This window comes from Meira miltonrushii (genome assembly GCF_003144205.1).
Source record: "Meira miltonrushii strain MCA 3882 unplaced genomic scaffold FA14scaffold_1, whole genome shotgun sequence".
NCBI lineage: Eukaryota > Fungi > Basidiomycota > Exobasidiomycetes > Exobasidiales > Brachybasidiaceae > Meira > Meira miltonrushii.
In genome coordinates, this window is record NW_020289943.1 from 429,511 (window position 1) to 443,465 (window position 13,955).

Below are 13,955 nucleotides of genomic sequence, written 5' to 3' on the forward strand. Positions count from 1 at the left end.
GATTTGGTAAAAATAATAAAAATAAAATCTGCCAAAATTATCCGATTTCCGACGCGCTATTCACAAAGGGTGGTTGCTATTATCTAAGTGAATGAAAGAAACTTAACTCAATAAAAGGGTATTCCTGATACATAGTGACACTCTCAAGTCAATTAAGTTCTATTCTTCACCATCACTTTTATCTGATTTGTGACTATGTAACATTCATTCATTCAAGACAGCATGTAAAGTATACAATGAATACGGCCGAGTCAAGTACGGATTTTACGCGTGCTCTTCTTCGGACTTCCGATTTGACTAACTTCTCGGTGTCTTTATCTTGGCTTATTTCCGTTCGCTACAACGATTGCTGCAGTTCAATGTCAATCATACTTAATAGCTGATCGAGTCATAATATGAAGATATATAAGAGCAAGATGATGCCTGTTCAGATGTGTACGAGTTGTTCCCTAAAAGGCAAATATAGCGTATTAGCATCCTTTTAAGATGGAAGTATCGATCCGACCGGCAACATCCTCAGTGATACTTTATCCTGAAGCAGTACAAGAATGCGGAAGTCGATTAAGAGGGTATGTTGAATTTGTAGTCAAGAAGTCTTGCGAGGTGATAGACCTTCGATTTCGGATATTGGGACGGAAACAGATAGCAAAGGATGCAATCAAAGCACTCGCATGTGAGAATGATCATGCATCCAAACAATTCCCTCAAACAATCTTTTTGCAAGATGTCAAATTATTAGACATACATAATGGTCAAAACATCAACCTTGCGGACATAAAAACACTCACAAAAGGAACGCACATCTTTGCTTTTGATAGCAAACTCCCTAGTTCATTACCCGGAACGCATGATCATCCTCTCTCAAAAGTGGAATATGAATTAATCCTTCATTTAAGAGGAAGGCCAAAAGGCAATTTCTTAAAGCTTCCATTCATGTTCACCAAGTCCATTCCGCTAATTATCAAAGTACACCCATCTACGGCAGGAGATAAAGGCCTTAACAATTTTCATCGCTTGCTCAATAGCCAGTGTAATGATGACAACATCAAACTTCTCGTTCATTCGAATAATTCTAGATATGGAGGATGTATAGACCTTTCAATCCTTCACCGTGTCCAAGGAGAGAAGCTCACCATAAGCGATTTAAATATCGAGCTTCGACAAATTGCATCGTTTCGGGGAAAAGAACTGAGTGACATGGAAAAGAAATGCTTGATAGGAGATACATCATCAATACGATCCGAGAGAATCAGTCTAGAAAAAATTATTCTTGATGATCAACATAGCGTAATGTCTAGTTCCTCCACCTGCAAATCAGCCAGTCATGAAGGGGCGAATGAAGAACTCATGAAACGGACCGAGATCAAAGCTTGGTTTCCAGAGACAAGACAGTGCATCGACAGTGCCAGTCCATCCAAAAAGAAAGATCCTTTGACTGAATGGCACTGTTCAACACCATTCGGTACCGATGATGAAACACGATTTTCACATTCAATGAAAGCTTTTGTCACCTTCAGAAATACCGAAGGGCAAGAAAGACAACTCGTTTTCGACTCGCCTTTAATGCTGGTCGACCAAGATTTCTGCACGGCTGCTTTGCAATTGCCTGATTATGCAACTGCTATCGGTTGTCGAAAGGCACCTACTTGCATACCATAAATCATACCAACCAATACTTTGTAATCATAATATTCCACTAAATGTACATGTATGATGATGATCAAGAACGTGCCCTGCGTGCTTGGATACGATCGTCGTCAAACGGATCATCCTCCTCGTCTTCTTCTTCATCACCATCGAATAGGACGTGATTGGGACTGTCTTTGTCATTCTTCTCGCGAAGTTGTTGTATACGTTTGGAATTCTTGATTCTCTCCATTTCTAGCGAATCACTACTTCCGCCACTGCTACCGATAGCCGTTCTCTCTTCGTTTGAGTTGGAACTGCCTGTATGATGATCACCCAGACTGAGTCGGGCATACAGGCTATTACTGTTATGTGATGATCCTGCTCCTCCTTCCAGAGCAATACCTGATCCAGCTGATTGTGCTGCCTTTGTTCTTGAACCATACATACCACCTTGACTAACGTAAAAGTCAATCAAGACATTTGCCCAGAAGAACAAGAAGAAAGCAATGCTGAAATCGATCAATCCCCACGTAATCGCATCAACTCCTTGATTGTCTGCCCAACGAAGTTCTTCGTCTGTAGCGCTCATGAAAAGAGCACCTGAAGCGAACAATAGCCAGATTGGCAGATATTGGAATGCTCGGATTGGGAACCAAGGTCCTTCGGTTGGATGAGCAGGTGGCGCTCTTGTCGTGCTTGCATCCTGGACTTCCTCAGTGTGTCCAGTTGGGCGGTCTTCTAGCAAGAAGCAGACTTCAATGATTCTAGCAATTCCTGCTGCCATCAAAGTATAGCCGAACAAGGCATGGATCATGGTGGAAATCATTAACTTTTGTGCATGTCCGCTCATTGCCCATCCCGTCAAAATGATCACGACTGCAGGTACAACGCTTCTTTTGCCTTTTCTACTGATCCACATACCTGCTGCACCTCCAAAGACCCACAAAACTCCCATCAATGTATGTTGCAAGTCCTTATGTGTCCATGGTCCACCGTGATGTTCAGTAAGAGCGTTGACGCAACCCCATAAAAAGATGACTGAGCTGTCCAACATTTCTTGTGACATACTTCTACGTTTCAACCAATCGACACCAATCTTTAACATGATCAGTAAGATGATTCCATAAGCGATAAAAGCGGAGCCCATAATGTGATGCGCCAAACATTGACCTGTTGCACCTCCTCGACACCAAGAACGTAAGGTGATGATCCCTAATAGCATTTGCACCCAACCAAGAATGACGAATAATTTGGCCACAAGACTATGAACGAAGATGACTACAGGTCGAACTTTATTCTCTCCTTTCCATTTCAAATGCGCTTTAAGATAAACGCCCAAACCGCCTTGCAATCCAAGTAAAGGGATCAAAATATTAGCCACTGATCCATGTGCCGTTCTTGGAAAAGAGCGTCCGCCATGTGAATGTCCTAAGATATAACCGGAAGATGTCATTAGGAGTGCCATGATTGCAACTGGAACATGAAATTTGTGTCGTGTTAATCCAAGCATCATTGCTAAAGGGAACATAAACATCCAAGCGATAAATTGAACCCCGATGTGCATCCATAAGATCGTATCGATTGGTACGGAATCATCTGCCGGTCCATCATGGTGATGTTCATGGGCAAGTGCGATACCTGCCAAGGAGGCAAGTAGCACAGCAACAGACCTGAAAGTCATTGCTTTAGCCTTTATATGTGATGATGGTGATGAGAAGTATGTTTTTCATGTCAAAATGAATAAAGTAACACACGGCCTATACAATCCGACTTATGCAGGAGTTGCACACAATTTATAGGGTTTTTTAACTTTTCATTTTACTGCATCAAAGCGAATGACTTGCCGTGCGCTGCGCTGCGTGCATTTTTGTTCCGCCGCCGGACGCATTGGATTAAGATGGATTGGCTTATTGGTACGCCCGCCAGAAAGCAGGCAAGCACGCACTAGTCCCGAGGCAATTATTGCAAAAGAGAAAGAGCCCAAAGCGTGTGAACCTTTCCGCACGCACACACACACACACGTAGGGAAGAAGGAGCGGGGGGAGTAAACTGTAGCGATTGTGCGAGAAGATCTGATCGGCAATTTAAACATTAAACACACCACCATCACTACAATCAAGTAAAAAACAAGATGGCAAGAGCTGCATCAAAGAAACAAGCGGCACAAAATGCCATGATGGTACGTATTCTTACGTATGGATTCTTGATCACAAATACACTTCATCTCTTTTTCATCTTTGGTCCTTTTCGTAATAAAGCAAAATCTTTGTTTTGGCCAATAATAAAGTATGCAATCACTGAGCTCATTGCTGGTGCTTTGGGATTAACACTTCGAAGTATGGCAAGTCAAGGTGATGATTTGGGACAACATGGTCTGACAGCATACATGTTTGATATCATTTACGTTACCTGGTTCACACACGTTACCACCGCTTTGATCTCCGCCAAATTCTGGTACACTTACCTCGTCATTCCACTGTATGCTGCTTATTTCGGCTACAACAAGCTCATTGTTCCGTTTGTCCTTGGAGGAAGGGATCCGATTCGCAGTGTTATCTCAATGGTCACAGGATCTGCAGGACAACCTCAATCCGCACAAGCCAATCAAACACCAGCCGATCAACAACCAGCGCAGAGTAAACGACAGGCAAAGCTACAGAAACGAGCCGATCGTGGTGATCCACGCATTCAAATGCGACAACAGCGACAATGAGAGGGGAAGGCGCCAGCTAGAAGAGAAGTGTATCACCTACACCATTCAATGTACAAAAGAAGCATTTACATCAAATTGAAAGTATAATACAATTGCCGCAACTATATCTTTGGGTATACAGAGCGAGTCACAACTATCCTAGAGCCTGTCTGTAGAGATCATCTCCGATCACATCTTTAGCCTGATCCAAACGAATGCGAAGCCAGTATCGGACAGCTTCTGTTGTAAGACCGGCAACTCGAACGATCAATCCGCCAGTGTAGGCCTGTTCATCTTCGCCGGCTTTTGTAATAGGACTGCAACTCCAAAGCACTTCTTGCTGTTGTGCATTTGTTGCTCTTGAGCGATTGTGTTGTTGTATGGAATGGAATTCATCTTTAAGTGATTGAACGATCGCATGTACGTCTTTTCCATAAAGCACAAGCATAGCAAAGCAAGTGTATGGCTCGCATTTCTGTGCGATACTGTTGCCTGTTTGGTATCCATTCTCATCCTGCTCATTTTGAAGTTCCAAAACATCACGAGCCAAAACTTCTCCCGCTATACGAACTTCATTTCTGCTATAATAAGAATCAAATGCCCATCGTTCGCTATTGGCAAGATGACCGTTTCTTTCCATCAGATGAACTCTGCCAGGGGTGAACCAATCCAACAGAATGAGAGAAGATGATTGTGCATCCCGTAAATCAAATCGTTGAATTTGCTTATATCTTGCACTCGTATAACATGTTACCGGATCTGGCAAGACTACCATTGTAGCATTCGCACGAATGATTGATCGAAATGTCTGACTGGTGCTTAAAGAAGAATCAAAAGCTTGTGCGGCATGATTGGCGAGCTGCTTGCCTCGCATCTTGTACACCTTTGTACTGCCTTGTGTCAGTAAGAGCAGCGTACATCCTTCCCCTACATCCATATCTATCAAAACTGCATCTCCACTGACCAAGCCACCTCCATATCCCACAACATACAAAGCAGCGACAGGCTTGATTGGTCCCTGTTGCTTGTCTGTTAATCTCTTTGCAATTCTTGTGATCGCATCCCTAGAAGCTGATCGAGGTGAAATAAGTTTGAGCGGGAAAGTGAATGCTAGATGTGTGAATCCAGCTACCGCCTCATTATCATTATTGCTGCCATGTTTACGTACGATTGCCAATCCTGTTCCTGTGAATCTTTCGAATCGAAATGGTGTTGAGTCTGTTATGATCCCTGATCCAACAGTCTTGGACATTCTTTGGCCATAGAATGGTTTGATGTTCAGATTGCATCTTTGACATACGCACAACACTAACACTTTAACTTTAATTTCTTCTTCTTATCCATTAGCGCGCTCAGATACACAAATGCATGTACGCGGCAATACTACCTTCACCAAGATGTCAACCAGCATTCATTCATCCATTCATTCCTCCCATGTCATGACTTTGTTTTAAAAGGAAGAACTTCTCACCCTTTCGATCATGTATTGCATTACTGTCTGCTTGTGTGTATGATTATATAACGTCAGATCTACACATGCGGTTAAGCCTCCACTCTGAAGTTCATACGCGCTGCATACGATCATCAAATCTGACAAAGCAATTTCTTATCTTAAGGCACTCCAAGGCTGTTGAATAAGATGTTGGCATGGTTAGGGTCTATTAACACTAATGAAGAACAGAAAATGGAGGGTTGATATAACATAAAGAACATACAACAATTTCATCCTTCACAAACACATCACCAAACATGGCTCCTGGAAACGTAGCAGTGATCGTAGGAGCATCCAAAGGGATCGGTCTGGAATTGGCCAGAATTTACCTTTCTCAAACAAACTTACAATTAGTAGCACTTTCAAGAAATGCAGAACAAGCAAGAAAGAACATCTTGGATACTTCATCATCTTCCCCTTTGAAGGTCTTGTTTGATAAACAAAAAAAGGGCGGAAATGGCGATGCTGCTAAACCACATGCTCAACAAATGGACGCTTCCGAATTAAGTCACCTTGACAGCTCAAGATTAACAACGATTGATATCGATATCAAAAAGGAAGATAGCATTCGTAGCGCAAGTGAAGATGTACGTAAAAAGTTTGGCGATGATTCTTTACGATTTTTGTTCAACGTTGCAGGTGTGTTGAACGTTGAAAAGAATGTAGGTCAAGTGGAATATGAAGAAATGTTGCAACAATTTCAAATCAACACTTTTGCTCCTCTTTTAACTTCTAAACATTTCGTTCCTCTCTTTGCCAAAAAACTTAAAGCAAACGGTGATGATGATCTTTCACAAGGTCTTTTGCCTCATAACCTTGGCGTTGTTGCCAATATGAGCGCTCGTGTCGGAAGTATTGCCGAGAATGAAAAAGGTGGTTGGTACAGTTATCGATCATCCAAAGCTGCACAAAATCAAATCACAAGATCGTTAGCACACGAATTTTTAATGAAAAAGACTCCCGCTTTGTGTGTAGGATTGCATCCTGGAACCGTTCGAACTGGTCTTTCGGAAGCATTCACCGGTGGACCAGGCGGAAAGAAGAAACCTGGATCAGCCCAACAAGAAACAGACGAACAACGTTGGGCCCGTGGTGAATTTGAAGCGGATGAAGCAGCTGCCAATTTGTCACAAGTTATCGCTCAACTCAAACAAGAACAATCCGGTTTGATTTGGGATTATAAAGGAGATCAAGTCCCTTATTAAAAGCCATTGACTGTAAAGAACATATGAATTAGCATAACAAAAAATCAAATATAATGAAACATAAGAAAGCGAATCGATGTGATGTAGTGAAAGCGAAGAGTTTGCAAAGTGAAAAGTTGAGATTGCACACGGTAGTACCTGTGTCCATTTTTTTGGGAATGGTGTGCGTTCGGTATAATTGTCCCTTAAGAGAACATCCTTTTTAGAGTGCAAAAACGGCAGCAAAAACGATTGCAGAGAATGTGATCAAGTACGTTGCCAATGAATTCGAAACGGAAGGGGAGAGTGTATGCAAAGCAAAAGCGCCGTTACGATCGGAAGAGACTGCCTGAACGGTTGCATTACTGCTGAGTAAGGAAACGGATGATTTTGTAGCAGAACTTTGAGCTCCATTTTGTTGTGCAGGAGAATAAGTACTGGTTTGTGTAAAATAACCAGGTGTGACAACAGAAGCAGAAGGTGCAAAACTTGCTTCACTAACGACGAAAGACGTTGTCACTGGAATTGCGCCTGCTCCGGTAAAAGAACTTGAACGTGCTAATGATTGAACGTCAAATGTACCGGCAGAATTTGTCGTACCTCCTGGATTGTGAATGTTAGGGTTGAATGCGGTTGATGATACACTTGTTTGACTGGCTGGATATTCTACCAATTTTGGCGTTACAAATGCTCGTCTTTCTCCTTCTGATCGTGCCAAGCTGATCAAGAGTAGTAGGGTCAGGGCGAAAAGGTATGTTGTCCGTGTCATTTTGAGCGAGAACGAGTGGTCAAGATTTCACTGCGAGATGACTGAAGCAAACAACTATAATCCAGGAATAATCTCGACTATGCCTTTTGTCGGTAAAGTTGACACGGATGGATGGATGGATGGTGAGGAGGTGGTGATGGATAACACTAAAGAAGGCAGTGTCATGTCAATCTGTGTATGCATTTGTCTCGCTTCTAAGATGGAGGGAAAGCGGGTGTATGGGGTACTACATCAGTCTATTTTCATTTTTCATACGGTCATTCAATTTTGCGGGTCTTTGTCGTCTGTTCTAGGTGCGGAAAATAAGAAATTTCTTGCGGGAACGCGTACCCCACATGTGCACTTTATCAGTCTATTTTGCAATTGCTGTGCCCCACATCGGTAACAAATAGTACCATACAGTATTGTTCCCTTACCTGTCATGCTATGCTATGCGGGTGTAAGAATGAATTTAAGCCGGACATGATCAGAAATAGTCATCAATGAATCATTAAAATAATATACAATAAAATATACTCTATTGAAAAGCATAGAAATTAAACCTTTTTGATCAGCTTTGGATCCATCATGAATCGAACAACAACCAACATTAATGCAGGCACCATATACACCAATCCTGACCAAACAATCAAATAACGAAATGCGATTGGATCATGTGTGCTCACACCAAGCATCTTGGATGTATGATTGATAAATCCAGTTCCTATAGAACTTGCAAAAATTGGTGGAATAAAGTTCATCAAAAAGTTGATCGAAACCGCTGATCCTAATCTGGGCAGACCAACGATACGTGCTGTACATGGCACCGTTAAAGCCCAATAGCCACCAGCTCCTAATCCCCAAAAGAAGGCAAATGCAGATAATCCGGCAAATGTTCGGGTGAAGTACCATCCAACGACACATACGAACCCAGCAAAGAATGTGTACACCGATAATATATTCAGTGCTCCTAATCGATCGCCTAATTGACCTGCACTGACTCGACCGATAAAGTTACCAGCATTCAAAATAACGATAACATTTGCACCTTGTTTAGCTGTTAGACCGATCGTGCTTGCATAATTGGGAAGTGTTAAAATTGGAGTTGCATATCCAAAAGTTTGAAGGAAAGCGAAAGCCATATAAATCGCATATCCGCGTGTGAGAACGATTTCCGTATCAAAGACCTTATACCTTGATACCAAGATTGAACCATCTTTCCTTCTTTTAGGATGAACCAAAAGAACGGTAATTATTCCTAGACCCAATAAGATGAATCCTAGTATTCGCAATGCCCACCGAACGCCTAATTTATCAATCACGGTCTGGAAAACGGGAGATAGAATCATTGCTCCAACAGGTGCGCCTGAACTTGCGATTCCGGTTGCAATTCCACGTCTTTTACTGAACCATTGACTTGGTAATCCGATTGCGGGAACAAAACACATGCTTGATCCAATACCCCATAAAATACCTTGACTGAGTAACAATTGCCAAAATTGATGTGACAAACTTGCCATTTCAAGCGCGAAAACCATCAAGAAAACACCCAGTGCAACAGGTGCACGAACGCCAAAACGAGTAATCAAGAAATTTGAAAATGGTCCGATACAAAAGCTGAAACCTACTGCTGTCCCAGCAACGAAACCCATTTTGAATAAACTTACATCCAAGAAAGGTGAAGATGGATCGTATTCTTCTCCGTGTAAAATGACACCTAACGTATTTGCCGTTCCTACAGAAATAAAGTTTGCCAGGAATGTACCTAGTACAACACCTGATGCTTCCCAATTGCTTGTTCGCTTACCGGATTTGGCAACCTTTTCTCCTTCGATATTCGCTGGCTCAGAATTACCTTCATCTTCTTCTGTGATCAAATTTGGATCTTGAATGTGATCCCTATCAAGCTCTTCTTCGCCATGGCTACTTTGAGCCGCTGAAGATTGTTCGGCCATCTTGACTTTTTCCAAGTCTTCACGACTGTGATTGGAAGCCAACGTTACGTTGCTTGACATGTCGTAGCCTTTGAAGTGGTCACGATGTGAGACGTATATGAGAAGATTTGTCCCTTTCCGACTGTTAGTGAAGAACAAATTGCTTCTTTATATACTTGACGCACAAAGAAAAGGAAACTCGGACTGACCGATTCAAATTTTGATATGAGTTCTATTGACTCCTCATCCTTTGACGGAATGGCTGTGTGTTGGCGTATGTATAATGCTTGTATCCGAAAAAAAAGAGCGATAAGAATTTTAAAACTTGCAATCGCTTAATGTTCACCCTGCATTCATCATTCGGAGAATTACAAGCAAGATTAAACTCCGATTTGACAGAGAAGAGATGATGGGATGGGATAAGCGTTTATCGTGCTAAGGGAGAAAAAAGCTTGAAACATAAAAGATTTGCATGATGCAGGTCCGCCCGTAGGCAATAATATTGCCGGTAATGAGTATATTTTATGCCGGGAATATGCTGATGCTGCATGGGAGTCATGGTTAAAGCCGGGAGTGATGTCAAAAATGTCCGTTGACTGCACACGCTCTTATTATGCGCGCGTATGCAAGATGAAAGAACTCTTTCTTAAAGCCATGCAGGTAAAATGCACTTCTTATCCGAAATTCGGCTCAGCCGAACTAACAATTTTATCGTGACTACAATCATCTTTGCTCACCTAGTCATCGTAATCTTTTGGATAGCACATTATTCTCGTCATGAACAGCTAGCGGAGGTATGACAAGAAAGAGATAATATCGGACTATTCCGGCTATTATGATAGAGAAATCTTGAAAGCAATGCAATGACTTATAAAGATCAATGATCCTCGTTGTCAGGTAATATCAGACTTGCTTGTACTATCAATATAGTGACGGATAACTTGATCAACTTTTCTTGGCTATCTAGCTTCTGATGGCTTATTCTGAGAAGAGAGCGTTTTTAAACGATTTGTATTTTCATTCTTGTCTTCAAAGGACTCGTGACAACCTTCATTCTAGTATGCTTGTCATACCAAAAGTGAGATTCATTCATGTATTTGTCTTTTCAGTTGCCTTTCTCTGAAGCGTTGACTTCCGTTGACAGATGCCAGATAATTCACTTTATGAATGGCCTAGAATAAAGAGGATAGTGGGCACGTGAAAGATCATCACAATAAGTAAGAAGTGTATCGTACCAGAAGGTGTTATACATCAAATGTTTTCTCTTGATATAGTGATAATGCAAGAGACTAAGATAAAATCAGGACTGATCTCGTAATCTCATCCGTTTTATCCATCCCAAAGGTTGCCAAGATAACATACGAGTAAATCATATTCAAGCGTGGGGAATTTAATTTCCAGTAAAACTCACTAACGATCGGCTTTCTTTCGGCGGGAATAGTGATTAAATGCCCAATAGACGCCACGCTTTCACTTTTATAGCTGGGGTAGTAACCTTTATTCTTCTTTTACACTTTTCTTCCATCCTTTCTTATAATCATCAGCAGCTAGACTATCTTTCCTTCAAGGTGATACACATCCTCCTCCAGTAGCTCAAATGATAACCATATTGTAAGCAATTGTCAATATGGAACAACAAGGTGGTAAGCCATCGCGCAACATACAGGCATGCTTAGAGTAAGTACAAGCGAGAAATATGATCATTCAGACATACCTAACAGTACCATATTCCTTTCTTCTCAGATGCCGAAAGTCTAAGCTGAAATGCGATGGTATGCAAAAAGCTGATTCGACTTGCTCTCGATGCAAAAAGAGAGGTCGTAAATGTACATGGACTCATCAATTACCCGTCGCTATGAATGCAGCCGACGAATCACAAACTGCAAGCACTTCCCAACCATCATTCTCAGTCCCTTCTCCCGGACGCCTTGCAGCCTACAATGATGCAATAGCACTCATGAATCCCAGACAGTATCCTTCCCCAAGCCAAAATTCAGGATCAGGGCCATCACATCATGCATCGCCATCAACCCGCAAACGTCCATGGGAAGGAGATGAGGATCAATTCGATAAGCCTTATCCTACATCACATAGTGTTGCCCAGCAAAGACTGAAACATGCAACTTCTTGGTCTAGACGTCGTTCATCCAGATCCCTATCACCCGACGAATCGACTGGAATTGATAGTGCTATTATTAGTAGAGATCATTCTGGATCGCCACCCCCTATTTCAGAGGCAACTGCACCCGCACCGATGATCTCGCTTCGTGAAGTGGCACTAATATCACCCGATAAGAATGAAGAGCATCCTTCACACGATGCCAATCCGACGGGAATGGGACTTCCAGTACATCCACAGATCGAATCAGGCGCAAAACAGAGACATGATAAAGCTGTATTGGACATGCAAATTATGCAGCAGAGACAAGGCTGGACAAAAGACAGGATAGCAGAAGCCAGTGCAGAAAGACGACATTTCTTCGAACAAACAATCATGCCAGAGGCAGACAACTTGCATAGTCTTGATGCATTGCACACCGGTCTGATCAACGAGGATGATTGTGAACGGTTGTTCGATCTCTATTATCGTTTTATTCATACCCAACACGGCATGAGCGATCCAAATGTTGAAACATGGCAAGTTGTTCGAGCCAGATCACGAGCACTATTCATCACAAAAATAGCGTGTGCAGCTGCAGTCGATCAAAATGACCGATCGAGAAAACGAAGAGAAGCATTGATTAAAAACATGGAAGAAGTAGTCACACGTTTGCTTCTAGCCAATGCCAAAAGCGCCGATATTGTCAAAGTATTTATCTTGGCTTATCTTTTTGTGCAGAAATCCGACTCGGCTGCCAATGATCGATGCTGGCTTTTGGTGGATGCGGCAAACAGAGCAGCAGCAGAACTAGGATTGGGCGCACGCCTTCGATCGTCCAGAGTATCGATCTTTGATACAGATCATTTTGTGGACAGGAATCAAGAACGAGCTTGGATTTGCGCTGCTGTAATGCAGAGGAGTTTGGGTACCTCGACGGGTCAATGGTCTTTGACAAAATTGGATGTGAAGTGGGACAAATTGGAAGCATGGAGTGATAGCAAAATGGCATTACCGGGTGATGTACAACTGGTAGCTTATCTCTTCTCTCGTCGGATCGAGTATCAAGCACGTTCAGATTTTGAACGAATCGATTCTGACCGAATGATGACGCTAGAAAGTGTACGGGCAGGTTTCAATGCCTTGTTTGATTGCTGGCAAAAGAGATGGGTAAAGCATCCCAAATTGATCGGACATGATTTCTTAAGAAACTTTCTCAAGACGATTTCCATGCACATTCAATTATTGCTCAATATTACCGCTCTAAAATTGGCAGAAGGTGGTAGGAGAAGGAAGAGAAGTTATTATCGTGATATGAGCGAATATTGTCGAGAGGATTGCTATCGAATGGCTTCAGAATTATGCACGCATTTTCTCGAAAGCTTCCGAGGAAAAGCGCATTATCTGTGTCGCAATATTGTATCGATGGTGGTATGGGCAGCAATGGCACTTGTTCAAATGGAGCCGGAAAAAGGACGATTCCTGGCATTGAATGTTGCTTTGACGTTGGCAGGAGATGCGAATGATTTGGATTTTAAGAACAACCTTTCCAGCTTTTATGGACGCAGTCTTTTATCGATGATTAATGATTTGGCTGGAAGTGCAGGCAGCCTGTCTAGAAAGCGATCTCAATCCATCTCGCATCGAGGCCGTCAACGTACGAAGGAGGCCTCGAGTTTACTGGCAAGTACAAATGGTACTACCGCCAATTCAGCCAGCAGGGATGGTAGAAATTCAAGCATTGCATCTGCATCATCACCTAATCCGAGATCGATATCCAGTGATACTTCTCGTACGGAAGGTGACAAGTTCAATCCTGAAAGACATGTTCAAGAACAAATGTGGTCAGCTGAAAAGATGTTATCATCAATGGCAGCACCTTTAAGTGCAGATCCATTTAACGAAGCATGGTTAAATCAATTTTTGGATAATATTGCACCTTCGTCTGCTCAAGTTAGTTGGCAACAAGATTTACAGACCTTGCCTCCGATGCCGATCAATTCGAATTCACTTCCTTCTCATCTCGATCAACAAAGTATGCCGCTGATTTCTCCTCAAGTTGCACAACCGCCTTACAATGTCAGTCATACTCCTACTTATGATATGCCCACTCAACCTTCTATGCAAATGTTTTGAATGGTGCTATTTCTTATTTTTGCAACTTGTATTATACTGTAT

General features: G+C 42.2%; 8 protein-coding genes across 8 annotated transcripts; 4 read left to right on the plus strand and 4 right to left on the minus strand.

The window, feature by feature from the left end:
- Nucleotides 1-138: 138 nt before the first annotated feature.
- Nucleotides 139-1,770, plus strand: FA14DRAFT_4628 (uncharacterized protein). Its single transcript, XM_025502387.1, has one exon. The coding sequence runs from the start codon at nucleotides 487-489 to the stop codon at nucleotides 1,657-1,659; it is 1,173 nt and encodes a 390-aa protein (XP_025356907.1). The 5' UTR covers nucleotides 139-486; the 3' UTR covers nucleotides 1,660-1,770.
- FA14DRAFT_4620 (uncharacterized protein) lies at nucleotides 1,690-3,457 on the minus strand. The gene has a single exon (XM_025502384.1). It carries the CDS (start codon nucleotides 3,308-3,310, stop codon nucleotides 1,721-1,723), a length of 1,590 nt encoding a protein of 529 aa, XP_025356908.1. The 5' UTR covers nucleotides 3,311-3,457; the 3' UTR covers nucleotides 1,690-1,720.
- Nucleotide 3,458: 1 nt separating this feature from the next.
- On the plus strand, nucleotides 3,459-4,409 carry FA14DRAFT_4611 (uncharacterized protein). The gene has a single exon (XM_025502381.1). The coding sequence runs from the start codon at nucleotides 3,761-3,763 to the stop codon at nucleotides 4,340-4,342; it is 582 nt and encodes a 193-aa protein (XP_025356909.1). The 5' UTR covers nucleotides 3,459-3,760; the 3' UTR covers nucleotides 4,343-4,409.
- FA14DRAFT_159072 (UreD-domain-containing protein) lies at nucleotides 4,406-5,605 on the minus strand (the record flags this gene model as incomplete). Its single annotated transcript, XM_025498038.1, has 1 exon — nucleotides 4,406-5,605. A coding segment is annotated over exon 1 (1,093 nt), but the record flags the coding sequence as incomplete, so codon positions are not given.
- Nucleotides 5,606-5,735: 130 nt separating this feature from the next.
- Nucleotides 5,736-7,085, plus strand: FA14DRAFT_159073 (NAD(P)-binding protein). The gene has a single exon (XM_025498039.1). It carries the CDS (start codon nucleotides 6,071-6,073, stop codon nucleotides 7,016-7,018), a length of 948 nt encoding a protein of 315 aa, XP_025356911.1. The 5' UTR covers nucleotides 5,736-6,070; the 3' UTR covers nucleotides 7,019-7,085.
- On the minus strand, nucleotides 7,006-7,952 carry FA14DRAFT_159074 (uncharacterized protein). Its single transcript, XM_025498040.1, has one exon. The coding sequence runs from the start codon at nucleotides 7,764-7,766 to the stop codon at nucleotides 7,221-7,223; it is 546 nt and encodes a 181-aa protein (XP_025356912.1). The 5' UTR covers nucleotides 7,767-7,952; the 3' UTR covers nucleotides 7,006-7,220.
- Nucleotides 7,953-8,220: 268 nt separating this feature from the next.
- On the minus strand, nucleotides 8,221-10,070 carry FA14DRAFT_186814 (MFS general substrate transporter). The gene has a single exon (XM_025501537.1). The coding sequence runs from the start codon at nucleotides 9,758-9,760 to the stop codon at nucleotides 8,303-8,305; it is 1,458 nt and encodes a 485-aa protein (XP_025356913.1). The 5' UTR covers nucleotides 9,761-10,070; the 3' UTR covers nucleotides 8,221-8,302.
- A 1,236-nt stretch (nucleotides 10,071-11,306) lies between these two features.
- Nucleotides 11,307-13,913, plus strand: FA14DRAFT_175924 (uncharacterized protein; the record flags this gene model as incomplete). Its single annotated transcript, XM_025500625.1, has 2 exons — nucleotides 11,307-11,356; nucleotides 11,423-13,913. 2 exons carry the CDS (start codon nucleotides 11,307-11,309, stop codon nucleotides 13,911-13,913), a joined length of 2,541 nt encoding a protein of 846 aa, XP_025356914.1.
- Nucleotides 13,914-13,955: the final 42 nt, after the last annotated feature.